Source organism: Trachypithecus francoisi, unplaced genomic scaffold (assembly GCF_009764315.1).
Source record: "Trachypithecus francoisi isolate TF-2019V2 unplaced genomic scaffold, Tfra_2.0 Lachesis_group21, whole genome shotgun sequence".
Classification (NCBI taxonomy): Eukaryota; Metazoa; Chordata; class Mammalia; order Primates; family Cercopithecidae; genus Trachypithecus; species Trachypithecus francoisi.
In genome coordinates, this window is record NW_022681467.1 from 18,264,356 (window position 1) to 18,281,752 (window position 17,397).

At 38.5% G+C, this 17,397-nt stretch overlaps 1 protein-coding gene across 2 annotated transcripts in view; it reads right to left on the bottom strand.

The window, feature by feature from the left end:
* The window catches only part of PLCB1 (phospholipase C beta 1), a 763,475-nt gene that overhangs the window by 509,265 nt on the left and 236,813 nt on the right, over positions 1–17,397 (bottom strand). For both annotated transcript variants that reach the window (XM_033185644.1, XM_033185645.1), the window contains exon 3: positions 10,152–10,220. In XM_033185644.1, the coding sequence (XP_033041535.1) occupies positions 10,152–10,220 (69 nt within the window). The remainder of the gene's footprint in view (positions 1–10,151; positions 10,221–17,397) is intronic.

Genomic DNA, 17,397 nt, shown 5'->3' on the forward strand with positions numbered 1-17,397 from the left:
TAACAAGTTCTGAAATTGAGGCAGTAATTAACAGCCTACCAACCAAAAAAAGCCCAGGACCAGATGGATTCATAGCTGAATTCTACCAGAGGTACAAAGAGGAGCTGGTACCATTCCTTCTGAAACTGTTCCAAACAAATGAAAAGGAGGGACTCCTCCCTAACTCATTTTATGAAGCCAGCATCATCCTGATACCAAAACCTGTCAGAGACAAAACAACACAACAACAACAACAACAACAAAAACTTCAGGCCAATATCCCTGATAAAAATTGATGCAAAAATCCTCAATAAAATACTGCAAACTGAATCCAGCAGCACATCAAAAAACTTATCCACCAGGATCAAGACAGCTTCATCTCTGGTATGGAAGGCTGGTTCAACATATGCAAATCAATACATGTAATCCATCACATAAACAGAACCAAAGACAAAAACCACATGATTATCTCAATAGATGCAGAAAAGGTCTTTGATAAAATTCAACATCATTCCATGCTAAAAACTCTCAATAAACTAGGCATTGATAGAGCATATCTCAAACTAATAAGAGCTATTTATGACAAAGCCATAGCCAATATCATAGTGAATGGGAAAAAACTGCAAGCATTCCTTTTGAAAAACAGTACAAGACAAGGATGGCCTCTTTCGCCACTCCTATTCAACCTAGTATTGGAAGTTCTGACCAGGGCAATCAGGCAAGAGAAAGAAATAAAGGGCATTCAAATAGGAAGAGAGACATCAACTTGTCTCTGTCTGCAGGTGACATGATTCTATATTTAGAAAACCACATCATCTCAACCCCAATATTCCTTAAGCTGATAAGCAAGTTTAGCCAAGTCTCAGGATACAAAATCAGTGTGCAAAAATCACAAGCATTCCTTTACACCAACAATAGACAAGCAGAGAACCAAATCATGAATGAACTCTCATTTACAACTGCTACAAAGAGAATAAAATACCTAGGAATACAGCTAACAAGGGATGTGAAGGATCTCGTCAAGAACTACAAACCACTACTCAAGGAAATAAGAGAGGACCCAAACAAATGGAAAAAGATTCCATCATCATGGATAGGAAGAACCAATATCATGAAAATGGCCATACTGTCCAAAATAATTTATAGATTCAATGCTATTCCCATCAAACTACTATTGACATTCTTCACAGAATTAGAAAAAGCTACTCTAAATTTCATATGGAATCAAAGAAGACCTTGTATAGCCAAGACAACTCTGAGCAAAAAGAACAAAGCTGGAGGCATCACACTAGCTGACTTCAAACTATACTACAAGGCTACGGTAACCAAAACAGTATGGCACTGGTACCAAAACAGACATACAGAATGAATGGAATAGAACAGAGACCCCAGAAATAACACCACACATTTTCAACCATCTGATCTTCAACAAACCTAACAAAAACAAGCAATGGGGAAAGGATCTCCTACTAAATAAATGATGCTGGGAAAACTGGCTAGCCATATGCAGGAAACTGAAACTGGATTCCTTCCTTCCACCTTATACAAAATTAACTCAAGATGGATTAATGACTTAAATGTAAAACCCAAAACCATAAAAATCCCTGGAAGAAAACCTAGGCAATACCATTCAGGACATAGGTATGTGCAAAGACTTCATGACAAAAATGCCAAAAGCAATTGCAACAAAAGCCAAACTTGACAAATGGGATCTAACTAAACTAAAGAGCTTCTGTACAGCAAAAGAAACTATCATCAGAGTGAACAGGCAACCTACAGAATTGGAGAAAATTTTTACAATCAACCTATCTGACAAAGGTCTAATATCCAGAATTTACAAGGAACTTAAACAAATTTACAAGAAAAAAAAAGAAAACAAATATCACCATCAAAAAGTGGGCAAAGGATAAGAACAGACACTTCCCAAAAGAAGACATTTATATGGCCAAGAAACATATGAAAAAAAGCTCAACATCACGGATTATTAGAGAAATGCAAATCAAAACCACAGTAAGATACCATCTCACGCTAGTCAGAATTGTGATTATTAAAAAGTCAAGAAACAATAGATGCTGGTGAGGCTGTGGAGAAATAAGAATGCTTTTACACTGTTGGTGGGAATGTAAATTAGTTCAACCATCATGGAAGACAGTATGTTGATTCCTCATGGATCTAGAACCAGAAACACCGTTTGACCCAGCAATTCCATTACTAGGTATATACCCAAAGGAATATAAGTCATTCTACTACAAAGACGCATGCACACATATGTTTACTGCAGCACTATTTACAATATCAAAGTCATGGAACCAACCCAAACACCCATCAATGATAGACTGGATAAAAAAAAATGTGGTACATATAAACTATGGAATACTATGTAGCCGTAAAAAGTAATGACATAATGTCTTTTGCAGTGACATGGATGAAACTGGAAACCATTATCCTCAGCAAACTAACACAGGAACAGAAAACCAAACACTGCATGTTCTCACTCATAAGTGGGAGTTGAACAATGAGAACATGTGGACACAGGGAGGCGAATATCACAAACCAGGGCCTGTTGGGGGGTGGGCGGTGATGGGAGGGAACTTACAGGACAAGTCAATAGATGCAGCAAACCTCCATGGCACACGTATGCCTATGTAACAAACCTGCATGTTCTGCATGTGTATCTGAGAACTTAAAGTAAAATTAAAAACATAAAATAAGAAATAAACATAAATAAATAAAACTTGAACAGACAAGGAGTTACTTTTATGAATGAGCAAAGAAAGTGGTTTCTTGAAATGGAATCTACTTCTCGTGAAGATGCACTGAACATTGTTGAAATGTCAACAAAAGATTTAGAATATTACATAAACTTAGTTGTTAAAACAGAAGCAGGGTTTCAGAGGATTGACTCCAGTTTTGAAAGTAGTTCTACTGTGGGTAAAATATCAAACAGGATTTCATGCTACAGAAAAATCTTTCATGCAATGATGAGTCAGTTGATGTTGCAAACTTCATTGTTGTCTTATTTTAAGAAATTGTCACCACTACCCTAATCTTCAGCAACCACTACCCTGAATGGCCAGCAGCCTTTGATATCGAGGCAAGACCCTCTGTGACTTGCTGAAGACTCAGATGATCATTAGCATGTTTTAGCAATAAAATATTTTAAATTTAAGTTAATTTTTAAATTATGTCTAAAAATAACTGATTTTTAAGACACAAAGCTATTGTACATATATAGTATAATCATGACTTTTATATGCAGTGGGAAAAAAAACTGTGTATTACTTATGTTTTTTCAATATTCAGTATATTGTGGTGGTCTGGAACCGAATTTGCAATGCTGCTGCAGTATGCCTGTACCTCATATAGGAACAGAGTCATACTATATTTGTCCTTTTATGTCTGGCTTATTTCACTCAGCATAATGTCTTCAAGGTTCCTTCAGGTTGTAGCATGTGTCAAAATTTTATTCTGTTTTAGGGCTAAACAATATTCCATTGTAAGTGTATGCAACACTTTGTGTAAACACTCATCCACTGATGGACACAAGTGTCTGTTCAAGTGCCTTCTATGCTTTTAGGTATATTCCATTCTCAGTCTCTTTTGCTGTTTCCTCCAAGTCTCCTCAAAGTCTAAATGCTGGCAATCCCATGTCTCAGACCTCAAACCTCTTTCTTTTACACCTATATTCCTTAAGAGACCTCACCCAGGCTTTGAGCCTCAAATGCCCACATTTATATCTCCAGGGCCAACACCTTCCCTGAGCTTCAGACTTGTGTCTAACTGTCCTGACATTATCAAGTAAAATTCTAGCAGGCATCTCAACATTTAAATATCCAAAACCAAATTCTGGATTTTTTTCTGTTTAAATATGCTCTTCCTTCCTTCTTATCTGAGTACATGGCAACCCAATTCTTCCAATTTTCTGGGCCCAAACCCTAATAGTTGTTCTAGAATCTTTTCTTTTGCTCATACTTCACATCCAATACATTACCAAACCCTGTGTCTCTATCTTAAAACATATTCAGATTCTGTCATTTTGTTCACCACCTCTCCAGCTACCCCCTCAGGCAAAAGTCACCATCATCACCTCAGGATATCTGTAGCAGCCATTTCATTGGTCTGCTTGCTTCTTCTTTTCTCTCTTGTAGTTTACTCCCAACAGCCACCAGTGGAACTTTCAGAAGCTCAGATCTTGTCACTTCTCTGCTCAGAACTTTCAGATGCCTTCCCTCTTCCATTAGAAGAAAAGCCCAAGCCATTTTCATGGCCTACAAGGTCTGAACTCTACTGTAGCCACATTGGCCTTCTTCTATTCCTGAAACATGCTTTGCTCTTGCTGTATTCCCGGCAAAGAGGAATGCTCTCCCTCTCTAAATACATGTCTCTACTCATATAACTGCATCCTATCAAGAGACCTTTCTCCACTATGGCTCTGTAAAGCAGCAGATGCCTTCCCAGCACTCATTGTCTCGGATCTCCGATCCTGCTTTATGCTTCACACTGAGACTTATGTTTCCCCTACCCCATGAGGTGCTGGAACCTGCTGATAGGTCTACTGGCCATGGTGTGTATTGCTTTCTAACTCTTCATTCAACGACGTCAGGTTGATAGCTTGAAATTTGCCTCCATGGAAATAGTTACCTGAAGGAAGTCAGCCAACACAGCAAATCAGGGATTTCTTTTCTTTTTTCCTTTTTCTTTTCTTTTTTCTTTTTTTTGGAAACAGAGTCTCGCTCTGTCGCCCAGGCTGGAGTGCAGTGGCGCGATCTTGGCTCACTGCAAGCTCCGCCTCCTGGGTTCACGCCATTCTTCGGCTTCAGCCTCGCGAGTAGCTGGGACTACAGGCGCCCGCCACCACGCCCAGCTAATTTTTTGTATTTTTAATAGAGATGGGGTTCTACCATGTTGGCCAGGATGGTCTCGATCTCCTGACCTCGTGATTCGCCCACCTCGGCCTCCCAAAGTGCTGGGATTAAAAGTGTGAGCCACCATGCCTGGCAGATTTCTTTTTTTAAGACCTAGTTTAAAACTACCACCACTTCCTCACTCTTAAATAAAATGCTATATGATGGCATCGCTGTTTGTCTTTTTGTTCATTGCTGTTTTCCAGCGCCTGTAACAGTACCTGGCAGAAACAGTCACTCAATGACTTCTGTCTAATCAATAAATAATGAAGTAAAAAAGCTATCATGTTTATGTAGAGATTAGGAAAGAAAGCCTAATCAATTTTTAAAATTTGATTTTACTCTAATCTACCTTATGTGATTCTGATGATACTACGTACCACCTAGAATTTAATTGTGGCCTAGATATTTACAAAGAATCTACATTAAAATTAACATTGCATATCTGACATAACTGCCCTTTACTAATAGAATAAACTAGTTGTCAGATCAGCATGACAAGCAGTTTATTTTGTATAACTATAAAAATATTTTTCAATGACATTGCTGCATGCATTCTTGAGAGCTGGAAATTGGCAGCACACAGTTTTCATGTACTAAAGTTGGGAGAGCCTCTGTGACCGTGAGGTCACTCCCTGTGGTGTCCAAAAGCAATCCTAGAATGCTTTTGAGAAGCCACACATAAAGAAGCTTGACACAAGTGTTTAATCCTTTTTGTTGGCATAGCACCTTACCTTGGCTAGAGTGTGACCCTTTTTTTTTTTTTTTTGGTTCACTTGGTTTGTATGACGAAGGTAAGAAGTTTCAGGTTATGTAAACTTACTCAACATTAGTTTTCAAATCTGTAAGGTGGAAAGCCATGGGTGTTTAACTTCTCAATTTAAAAGCTGGAATCAAGGGCTAATGGAACTTACATACCTAAAACTATGTATCCCATGCCCCATTTCATAGATGAGGAAGTAGAGGTGCCAGCAGACAGCACAACTGCCTTACGCCTGTTAATGGCAAAGCTGGCACTTGAACCCACATCTCCACTTTCCCCAGTTTTCCATACCCCTAAGCACTCAATACATGCTGAGAATCATGAGGATGAAGAAATGATCTTGTTCAGCATCACTTTTAAAACTTCTCCGATATGTATTGCCCACAGTAAAAATTACACTTTATGCTGTGACTCAGAACATACAGTCACATACATGAAAAAAGTTTCACAAAACCACTTGCTCTGTACAAGACAAGGTTATTTTCCACTCTCATCAAGTTTATTTTATTTTATGAAAGCTGCACATGAGCCACTGAATGGATCTGATGGGTCAGGCACTGCTAATAGATCAGAGGCCGTAGTGATAAACACTCTTTTTAAAAGTAAAGATCTTTTTGAAGTGACGATCCAGAAAGTACATGTATAAGCACAGACAAGATATATATATACCACAGCATCTTGCCCTTATGTGTGCTTCACAAAACCAGGGAGGGCGGGAAGGAAGGAGAGAGAGAGCAAGAAAAAAAGTAAGCACCTTTTAGATTTCAAAGGATACTGTGTTTCTTTTCTTTTGGTTATTACATTTGGATAAAGATCTCCCAAGTTCTCTCTAATGTGAAATTTTAAAACTGGCAACTTGAACAAAGGTTATATACAGAAAAGAAGATCTGGAATTGCATGTATTGTGTTGGGTGTTGACATTTAAATTCATAAACAGGGTAACACATGGAAGCTTTTCCATTTCCTATAAATGTTATTTCAAATTACAGCAGGCACAAAAAACAGTTCATTTTCAACCAGATCTTAATTTTTATGTAATGAGATTCTGTAAAAAACAAAAATAATATGAATATAGACATAAATATTTGTGGGGTGCCTGGGTATTTTGATAAATATCTGCTTCACAAATATTCTTCCTTCCTTTATGGTCTATAAGCCCCCGCAGAAAGTCTTGCACTCAATCTGTCCTTTTGTTACATTGCCTTTCTGTCCTGTTTCCAGGTTTTCTTCACTTTATCCTGATATCTTTATACTTTTAATATTTTAAGTCCTGCTGCTGCTTTTGTTCTAACCAACTCAATGGTCTAGTTTTCCTCTTGCAGGCCATACACCTTCTGCTACATGGTAGTTATACTGTAATCGTGATGCAATTCTCTGATGGGCAGCTAGTCTCTCTTTTGGGCCACCCCATATGACACTGTTAGGTGGGGAGGCCAGGAGCTGCCAAGCGTGGTGTGCAGAGGGTAGTATCCAAGGGGAAACCGAAGATGGAAAAGGACCCATTATTAGTCCATTCTCACACTGCTATAAAGAACTTCCTGAGATGGTAGTTTATGAAACAAAGAAGTTTAACTGACTCACAGTTTTGTATGGCTGAGGAGGCCTCAGGAAACTTACAGTCATGGTGGAGGATGACGGGGAGGCAGGCACCTTCTTCACAAGGAAGCAGGCGAGAGAGTGAACTCAGGAGGAACTACTGACTGAACTACAAACACTTATAAAAGCATCAGATCTCGTGAGAACCCACTCACTATCACGAGAACAGCATAGGAACTGCCCCCCATGATTCAATTACCTTCACCTGGACTCTTCCTCGACACATGGGGATGATGGGAATTTACAATTCAAGATGAGATTTTGGGTGGGGACACAGCCAAGCCATATCAGAACCCCTTCCAGAACCTTGGATGGCATACTGATGAACAAAAAGAGGCACCTAGTCCTTGGTGACATTAACTGAGCAGTGGAATGAAACTTCACCTAAAACTGGCAATTCCACTGAAATTTTCAATACATTCCAGTCATTTTCAATAAATTATCTTTTTATTTATCCAATTTGAGCTGAGCTTTTCTCTGGAAATTTGAAGATTTTAAACTGATAGTAATAGCAACTTCTTTCTTGCCTGTCAATCTACAACCCCCTTTGAGATAAGCCCCTCCTCTGATCCCTCTTGCTGACATAAACTTTTCCAAATTAAGTGACTGAAATGAAAAGTGGCATTCTACAATTCTGACTTGAATTTTTTAGTGATAACAAAAACAATGTTACTACCAACAATATTCGCTAATATTTAGTAAGTGCTTATTATACACCAATAGTAAGTTAAGGCAGTGGTGCTCAAATTTTGCTGCAAATTTGTTTTTCAAATCCATCGTGCCCACACCACACCTGTATCAATTTGATTCTTATGGTACCAGCATTTCTGGAGGTGGAAAACACACATCAGCATTTCTGAAAGTTTCCCAGGTAATTCCATGAGCAGTTAAATTTGAGAACTCCTGTGCTAAACGTTTCCTAATGAATTATTTCATTTAATCCTTATAGCAACCATTTCAAGTACTTATTATTATCATTATCATCACCATTTAGCCAACGAGGAAGAAGTTGGAGTCTCAGGAAAGCCACACAGGTAATATTTAATAGAACCAGGCTTTGAAAATATTAAAGGAGAGTGAGGTTCTCGAACATCAGCAAGGAATAGGAGGGGAAAAAGGGAAGTCAGGAGCATAGGTAATCTGAAGAGAAAGCAATCAATCCCTCCAAGAAAGACTTGATGGAGAAAAGCTGTCAAAGTCAGAGTATTCTGAGTGTTAAAAATCCATCCTCACAACAAGCATTTTAGGATCTAACAGTGGTTTATCAGCTGAGCACAGTACAGGCGCTACTTCTGTTCATTTGTCACTGTTCAGTAGACATTTATCAAACTACATCCATAAACGAAACACTTAACTGATAAGCAAGCTGTGTACTGCAATAAAAGAGACAGATCCAAGCCTGAAAGAAACCCTCCATGTGGCAGCAGAATTCACTTTGACTCCCAATGCCTGGAGACAAAGGGGGCTCTGAAGCAGTGTCGGCAACTGTCTTTAACTAATATCGATATTGAAATTGCAAGTTAGGCCAATAAACTTAGGTTCAAAGACAAATTTCATAGCTACATTATCAATATAGTTCTTGGAGCTAACAGGCTTATATGAAATTTGGCTGAAATGTTGTTGGTGGAAGAAGAAAAAATATTCTTTCCTATACTAAAAACTGTGAGCAATTTTGAATCATCAACAAAGCATTAATTATGGTAAGTCTGATACAAAACTGAGAGGCTAAACTATTGAAATTCCATGTTACTAAGGAGATAAATGTAAATAACAGACTAGTTTCATATGAAACACTTATAGAAGCCTTCCTGAATACAGTTCTAATTTTTCTTTCTAAAAATCTTTGTGTTTTACATTTTACCATAGATCACTTTAACCCTTTCAGCAAAAAATAAAATAAAATAAAATAATTAAAAAGCATAGCAGCTATGTGTTTGCTATGTCATAGAATTTGCTGGCACCTACTGCCTTTTTATGCCTCTGAAGAATAATTATTCCAGGTGATTTTTTTGTCTTGTAGCTCCAAAGCAACAGATCATTTTAATGTCAGAGAAAGAATTTTGACTTTTAAAAGATAAAACAAAAGTTGTGGGAAGACACTCAAATAGAAAATAGCTGGTTTTATATCAATCATGGAAAGAGGCATTGAGCTCCTAAATGGCAACTGTACTTCTGTGTCTGCCAATACCCTCTCTGCCAGAAATGAAGTATGTAAAGTACTAAATTTTAAATAAAATGAAGAATAGTTTTAGCTTTGATGGCAAGTCAACATATCCTGCTACTATATCCTACCAGATCATCTAAGCTTAAAAAAATTATGTTCTTCATCCAATATTTAAAAAGAATCTTCAAAAACTAGACTGAAAACACTCCTTTGAATATTTCTTCAGTTAAGATTTTCAAACCAAAACAAATGACACTGCACACTATTCATCCCAAAGTATGCTGATCTTTACTAGTAACATTTGCAGAATGAAGACCATACATCTTTTGGCATGGTGGATGAAATCATTTCAGTTGCAGAGCATTTCAACATGGGAGTTCTATTCATCATGTCTAATGGTGAGTTCCCATATGTTCACGAGGTTCAAAGATTTTTTCAAATAATTTCAAGTACTTTTTAATCATTTAGAATTACCCAGTAACCTGGGCATTGTTGTTGTTGTTGTTGTTCGTTCAAACAAAGGCAAAATTAGAGGACACAAAGCAAGCCCTTATGTCCAAGAGCCCACAAATTTGTTCATTGTTCCTATCGTTTAATAAAAGTGAAAGTGTTTGGGACATACTGGCTATTGTGTTTTACAACATCTACAACATAGAAACTTTTAATTGGGGCAATTAATTGATATGGTGACACAGCTAAACAATCAAGGCAGCATCTGGTGCATGCACAACACTCAGCCTCCTACCTTGGGAGCTTTGGCGTGTCTCCCACATCTGGCATCTTTGACAAGGCTGAGATCCAGTAGCTCCGTCTCCTGGAAGGCAAAAATGTGAAATCATTAAGCAACCACACAGATCTTTCCTCTTTGTTTTATGTTATTGAAATCACTTAAAAAATTATCTTGAGACTTGACTGAAGATTTCTCTGCAGTTGGGATACTTCTTTCCTCTTACATCACTTCTCAATTGAATTAGAATGGAAACAAAAAGACAGCTAACTGCTAACTGCTCAGTTATACATTTTGAAAGCAAAAAGTGTGTGGTTATGTCCCCAGTCTATCCTAAAAGCCATTCCTAAATCATGATGAATCAGGTCTTCTTGTTCTTCCTTTTGAATATAATCCTGGGAGTCACTGAGCATAGGTGAGGGTATAAGAGTATGTCGGTGGAGAGAAGGATTAGGGAGGAGGACGGAGTGAGATGCTCCCATCGGCTCACATACATACCCAGCTTATCTGGCCAAGGCAGAGATACGAATCTGCCTCCCACAGCCACCAGCCTTTTGCACACATACCTCATGCCCTGATCTTTTCACTTAATCATTACCCATTATTGAACACCTGTAATACACAAGTTACTCTAGGGAATAAGGCGTACAAGATATGATTGCTTTCCTGGATGGATCTGTCCTCAAATAGGAGTGTAAAGAAATGTGTATGTGTAAGACAAGGGGGAATGTGTTAATGACAATTTTAAAGTCAACTACCATGGTTGGGGCGCAGCAAAGACAACACAGTTTTTTCCTAGGAGCTCAGAGAAAAGTTTATGACAAATCATTAAGCTTGGAAAAAAGAAGTGGGGGAGGGGATCCTCCCAGTTGGAGGGGAACATATGAGCAAATGCCTAGATGAGAAAGGCCCAGAGGTTTTGGCTGAACCTTGAGGCATTCGTGGCCTTTAGACACTTACAGACAGAGAACATTACAGGGAAAGGAGGTAGGGAGAAGGATAGAGAAGCATCCAGGAGTGAAGAACTGCAAAGGTGCAGGCACAGTGGTGTTGTAGAAGGATGGAAGCGGATTCACATGGGAGGACATTCAGTATTCCATTTGGCTAGAGCATAGAACATGTGACAAGAAGTCATGGGAGATGACACCAGAAAGGAATATGGGCCAAAGAATGGAAACCCTAAATGTCTGGCGAAGGCGACTGAGCCATGAGGTTTGTGACACACACAGGTTGCTGCATTAGACAGTGGACTCTACCACCAGCCAGACAGGACTGTGGTGCAATGAGCAGTTGTCTTAAAGTGACTCCAGATGTCCTAACTGTGATTCCTGGGCAATGAGCAAGTTGGATGGAGCATCGAGTCCCCTTCTCCCAGCAGGAGGCACTGTATCCTAATTCAGTTGCCAATAGAACCTCTGGATAGGAGGGGCTCTAAAGTCTTAAAGGCCAAGCTCCCTAAGAACCAGCACCTTTTGTTCTTAGGCAGCTTTTTTAAACAGCTGCTGCCAGTTCCAAATGTCTGGTGCAAACTGATCTGATTATTTTTCTGCACCTAAAATTGCCTTGTAATAAGGGCCAAACTAAAGGTGAAGTCTCACCCCTCGAATGCAAACCCACACAGCAGGTCCAACAGAACACCTGATACACCTCTCTGTGGGATGAAGGGTGAACAGGAAACAGTGGGTCTCTGCTCTTGCTCACACTGACCTTCAAGTTTCCTTTCCCCCATTTTAGAGGGTTCCTTAGCCCATTTCATGCTATGTCTGACCCTGTGGAAATCCTCCCAAACCCCTGGGGTGTGACAGGTGGCAACCCAGCAAGGAACTTGCGGGTCAGAGTGACTGATGCCACAGTTCCCTGAAGGCCACAGCATCCACAGTATTGGAGGTTACCTTATGAGTGTTAGAAAACAATGGTCTCAACCATGTTCAATGCTTCACTTAGGACGCAAATGCACATTATAGGACGCTCTCTGAAGAAATGGTGGAAAAAGCAGACGTGAGTAAGTTAAGCATATGCCCAAGTTTCTTCATCTCTACAGCAATGACAACCAAAATATTTGCTAGAAGAGGAGAAACAGTAAGGGAACCAAGCTTGAAGAAGTTTAATCTAGAAGATGGGAAATAATTGGAGATCTGAGAGATGAAAGACGAGAGACAAAATGAAGGTAAGTAATTGGAAGAAAGAGGAGAGAGATGGCAAAGGACGAACTGACTGAAGGAAAGAGGGAAGTCATAAAACACGCTGCAGTTTCCACCTTTCCTACCCTGAGACTTAGAAGTTTGGGCAAATTGATGGTGCATTCTGGAGAGGCTGGTTTGAGGGCTTTATACAAGTGGAAATGCCAGTAATTAATTCACTGGAGCATTATTTATTGAATGCCTACAATGTATCAGGTATATGCCAGTACTGAGAAACTAGAACATATGAAGATAAGATCCCAGTTTTGATAAGCTCATACAAACAAGCCAAATACTATACGCTAAAGGAAATATTTCAAAGTGCCCTACAGACATGGGCTACAGAGAGCTATGGCATGATTTCAGCCAGTACACAAGGATGAGACAGAGTTCGCCAGCCTTATAACTGTGTGATTGGGGTGGGAGAGTGGGTGGTGGTTCCAGAGAGAGGAAATTGCGGGTAGAAAATCACAGAAGCAGCAATTGTGTGCAGAAAACTACAACTTACTTAGGATATGTCAGAGGTATATGGAGCATCAGCAATAATCACTTTGGGATTTAGTAGTCATTACATGGGTGTTCTCTTAATAATTATTTATAAAACACTAACATTTATGTTTGATGTAATTTTTCATATATATAGCATGATGTTTTACATCTATGTAGGATAAAAATCTCTCTCTCACACACAGTATGTTTACCTAATTAACAGTAATATTTTCTTTTCTTCTTTTTTTTTTTTTTTTGAGAGACAGAGTCTCACTCCATCATCCAGGCTAAAGTGCAGTGGTGCAATCTCAACTCACTGCAACTTCCACCTCCCAGGTTCAAGTGATTCTCGTGCCTCAGCCCTCGAGGAGCTGAAATTACAGGCATGCACCACAATACTCAGCTAATTTTTGTATTTTTAGTAGATACAGCATTTTGCTATGTTGGCCAGGCTGGTCTCAAACTCCAGACCTCAAGTGATCCACCCGCCTTGGGCTCCCAAAGTGCTGGGATTGCAAGCATGAGCCACCATACCCGGTCTGTAATACTTTCTATTTAAGGAAATTCCTCCCAATTGAAGAAACAATAGACTTAAACATAACTTGTTTGATTATATACACGAAGCCCAAATTGAATTAACAAAGAACTAGATCTTAGCAGGCATCATTACATAGACTTTTGCATTACAGATAATGAACTCTGTATTCCACTTCCAGGATTCATTCCCCAAGCCACAGAAGGGTAGTTAACGCCAACTGTGTGCATGAAAACCACCGCAGGGCACTATCATCCAGGGTAATGTGGTGTAGGGAAGACCCAGGTGGAAAAGCTGTCCATGAACTCATTTGGCTAGAAAGCAATGATTAAAGTAGTGTCTCCCACTTCTATTAACATGCCACAGCTACCCCTTTGGAGTTTAACTGCATCCCTTTCTCTCTGCCACTAAAAAGAAAATGAGGAACCCAATGCATGACCACAAAAGTGTTTCTTGTATCATTAAAACTTTTTCTAGGTTAATTTTCTTGTGACAATAGTTTTAACAACGCACTCTCATTACAATAAAGCAGTGAAATGGTCCCTTCCTGCCCTTCCCCAGTTCGAGAGTTTCTGTTTTCCAGCTTTGTGGAATTCATTATTTCTTTACTCTTTACTTTGAGAGAGAGAGAGATTACAGGGTATATATGCAGAAAACTTGAGTTTGAGTGAGGACCTTAAAATTCATTATTCATGTATTTAGTCAATAACTTTACCACACAGAGCATCAGTTTTGTCATCTATTAAATGGGTATGAGCATACCTTCCATATCAGTGGCTCTCCAACTGTAGCCTGCATTATAGTTGCCTGAAAGGCTTATTAAAATACAGATTTGCTCCGTGTCACTTGTCAGGGTTTCTGGTTCCATGAGTCTGGGGCAGGCCTGAGAATCTGCATCTCAAATAAACCTACAGGTGATGCTGATGTTGCTGGTCGAATGACCACACTTTGAGAAGCACTAATGATACACTCATGTAGTTATAATGCCTTTCATGTGAACATCATTGATAAAGCAATACAATACTTATGTTAATATGAAGAATCTATAACTATCATTTCTTTACGTCAGGAACTGTCAAACAAAAATATTACATTTACTGAATGTAAAAGTGTGCCTAGTGGGGAGATTTAGCTGAAGAAAAAACTATTGAATGACAAATGCCATCGACTGCTATTTTAATAATTTCTCTTTAGGATTAAATCATATTCTATCCAAGCAAATGTCCTAGGTGTTCAGAAACTCAAGCAACCATTGAAATTGTTTTATCACAGATGTTTTACTATAGAACATTTGCACTATACTTTATAACATTAGATACATCTTTAGAAAGGTAGAAGAAAGAAATTTAAATTTGTTCTCTCTAACCTTTAAGTCCATCCAACAATGAGAAAGGAATTAAGTGCCTAAAGTCACATAACCTATCTGAATCATTAAAGGAGGAATACACTAAAAGAACCGTTTATTTCCAAGGCCATTAATGACACCCTGCAAAGCTTGGGGATCATACTCTCAGGACCTCAGATGCATCCACTGATGCATTGATGGATATGCCCTCTCTTCTTGTCAGTATGGATTAAAATGAATTAACAGCATGAATAAAAGTGAATTAACAGTAATATTACAATAATATTGTAACTGTCTATTGACATGGGATTTCACCACTTGGTGTGAATCCCTCGACAAAAGACCTTGGACTTTTATCTCCATTTGTATAGTGTTTAACATAAAGTTCAGCACAGAGGCTGTGTATTTCATCCTGGTTTGTGAATGAAGGACACCCTGCTGAAGATGTTAATTATCAAACTCAGGAAGAAATACCGAATTTAAAACTCAACTCTTTCCAGAATCCCAGTTTCTGTGCATTGTTACTCAGTGTGGTAAAGTTACTGACTGAATACATGAATAATTAATTTTAGGGTCTTCACTCAAACCCAAGTTTTCTGCATATATACCCTGTGATCGCTCTCTCAAAGAAAGGAGTAAAGAAATAATGAATTCCACAAAGGCTGGAAAATAGACACTCTTAAACCAACTGAGGTATTGGGTATTTAATAAAATACTAAAAACCCATTATTACTAATTAATGGGTTTTGGGTATTTAACAAAAATATTTTGAATGAGTGATGAGAAAACAGGCAAGCTAAGGGAAGACTAAATTATCTTTGTTGTTTATTATTTAGCAGAGAGATTTCAATTCATCAGCCATAAACATACTGTGTGATAGATGAGACATGAAATCCACTTCAAACTCAGGAGGAAATACAATTTAAAACTCAACTCTTTCCAGAATCCCAATGTCTGTGCATTGTTACTGAGTTCCGTTAGTCACCCAATATAATAATGTGCTTCAGGTTCATACTGTATATAATCAGAGCAGCAATTATAGTCATAAACATTTCACAGAGAAGATATTAATGGCTGGGTATGTGTATTGTGATTATGTATACCTCCACATACGTGTGTGGTATAGTCATTAAGTTGGTCTATTTTGATTTACCAAAAGTCGCATACATTAATATATTTTATTGACTGCCAAACCTCCTTAAAATGCACTTTAAAAAAATGATTTTAGAGTATTTTAACGAAGGGTTTTAATTTAACAAGAAGCAGATGGACTTAGACTCAATTATTTGTTCTTTAACTTTATCTACTTCTGAGGGGGTGAAAAATCTGTGCAGTGTACCTCTCAAAGAAATCCCTGCACCATCTGCCACCTGGTGTCTCTTTTCCTTTGTTCCCTAGGCATGATTTTCATCTTTATTTCCACAACTTTCAATGGAGACCCACAGTAAGAAACACCAATAGAAATGAGATGTACAGGTCATCAATAAGAACTAAGGCAGAGAAAAGAGAAAGATGACACATCTGACTTTATTTAAACACACTTAGATTTAATATAGTGCAGATTTCATAGAAGTAGGAGGCAGAAAATGGAAGTTCTTCCCTCAAATTATCACTTGTTATCAATGTAGTATTAAACAAGTTGCTACAGATGCTCATGCATGTCTTGTATCCTCACCTGTCAAACACAGGTGCAGATGCCAGCAACATCTCCCTCGTTCGGCTGCTGCTAAACCAACTGAAATATTAAACTAAGATCTCCACTTAGCAAGGAGGGAGTACCAAATATACAGAAATTCTCATGCTTGCAAGATTTCCCATTCTAAGTGAAAGGGAAAAGATCCTAGCAGAAAAGTTAAAAGTTTTTAGGTAAAACATCTAGAAGAAACACAAGGAATGCAAATAAACACAGAAAAAAAAAAGATCTGAAAACCTGGGACGCGATAGCTATTTCAAAAAAACGGAAAACCTAAGTAATAGAGAAAACTTCTAGAGAAACTAATTTTCATTTTTATGTGTTATAGGTAAATGAAAAATAGGATCAACATTTGAAATGGGAAAAGCAATGAGGATGTTCCTGTGTTAGAGGTTGTATTGTAACTGTCAATTGACATGGGGTTTCACCACTTGGTGTGAATCCCTCGACAAAAAGACCTTGGACTTTTATCCCCATTTGTATAGTGTTTGACATAAAGTTCAGCACAGAGGCTGTATTTCATCCTGGGTTGTGAATGATGACACCCTGCTGAAGATGTTAGGTATTTCAGACTTTGGCCCTAACAGGAACACAGTACATAAAATACAAGTCAGACTCATCTTTACCCAGAAAACCAACAAGATGCTTTATTTTTGCAAGCAACCTAGGGACACTGAAAGTTCGTTAATACAGCAGTTGGAATTACCTTCCTTGCCCTCATGTTCTCATAAATATCATAGCATAAATGGGGGAAAAAGTGGGTGATCCAATGCCTGCGGATGTTATCGGTTCTATTCTCCAGTCTGTATGTTATCCCTGGCCCTACTTCCAAAGTCTTTGGCCCAATGTTATTGGCAAGTATATGAATGCGGCAGATAATGTGGCAGATAACTTTTCATTTTTAATTTATTTCCTTGCTTCCTTCATTGTTCCATTGCCTGTCCTAGGGAGATAAGGAATCCACCAACGTCTGGAGTTCATGCATTCTTCCAGGAGCCAAGGTCAGTATACAGGAAGATACT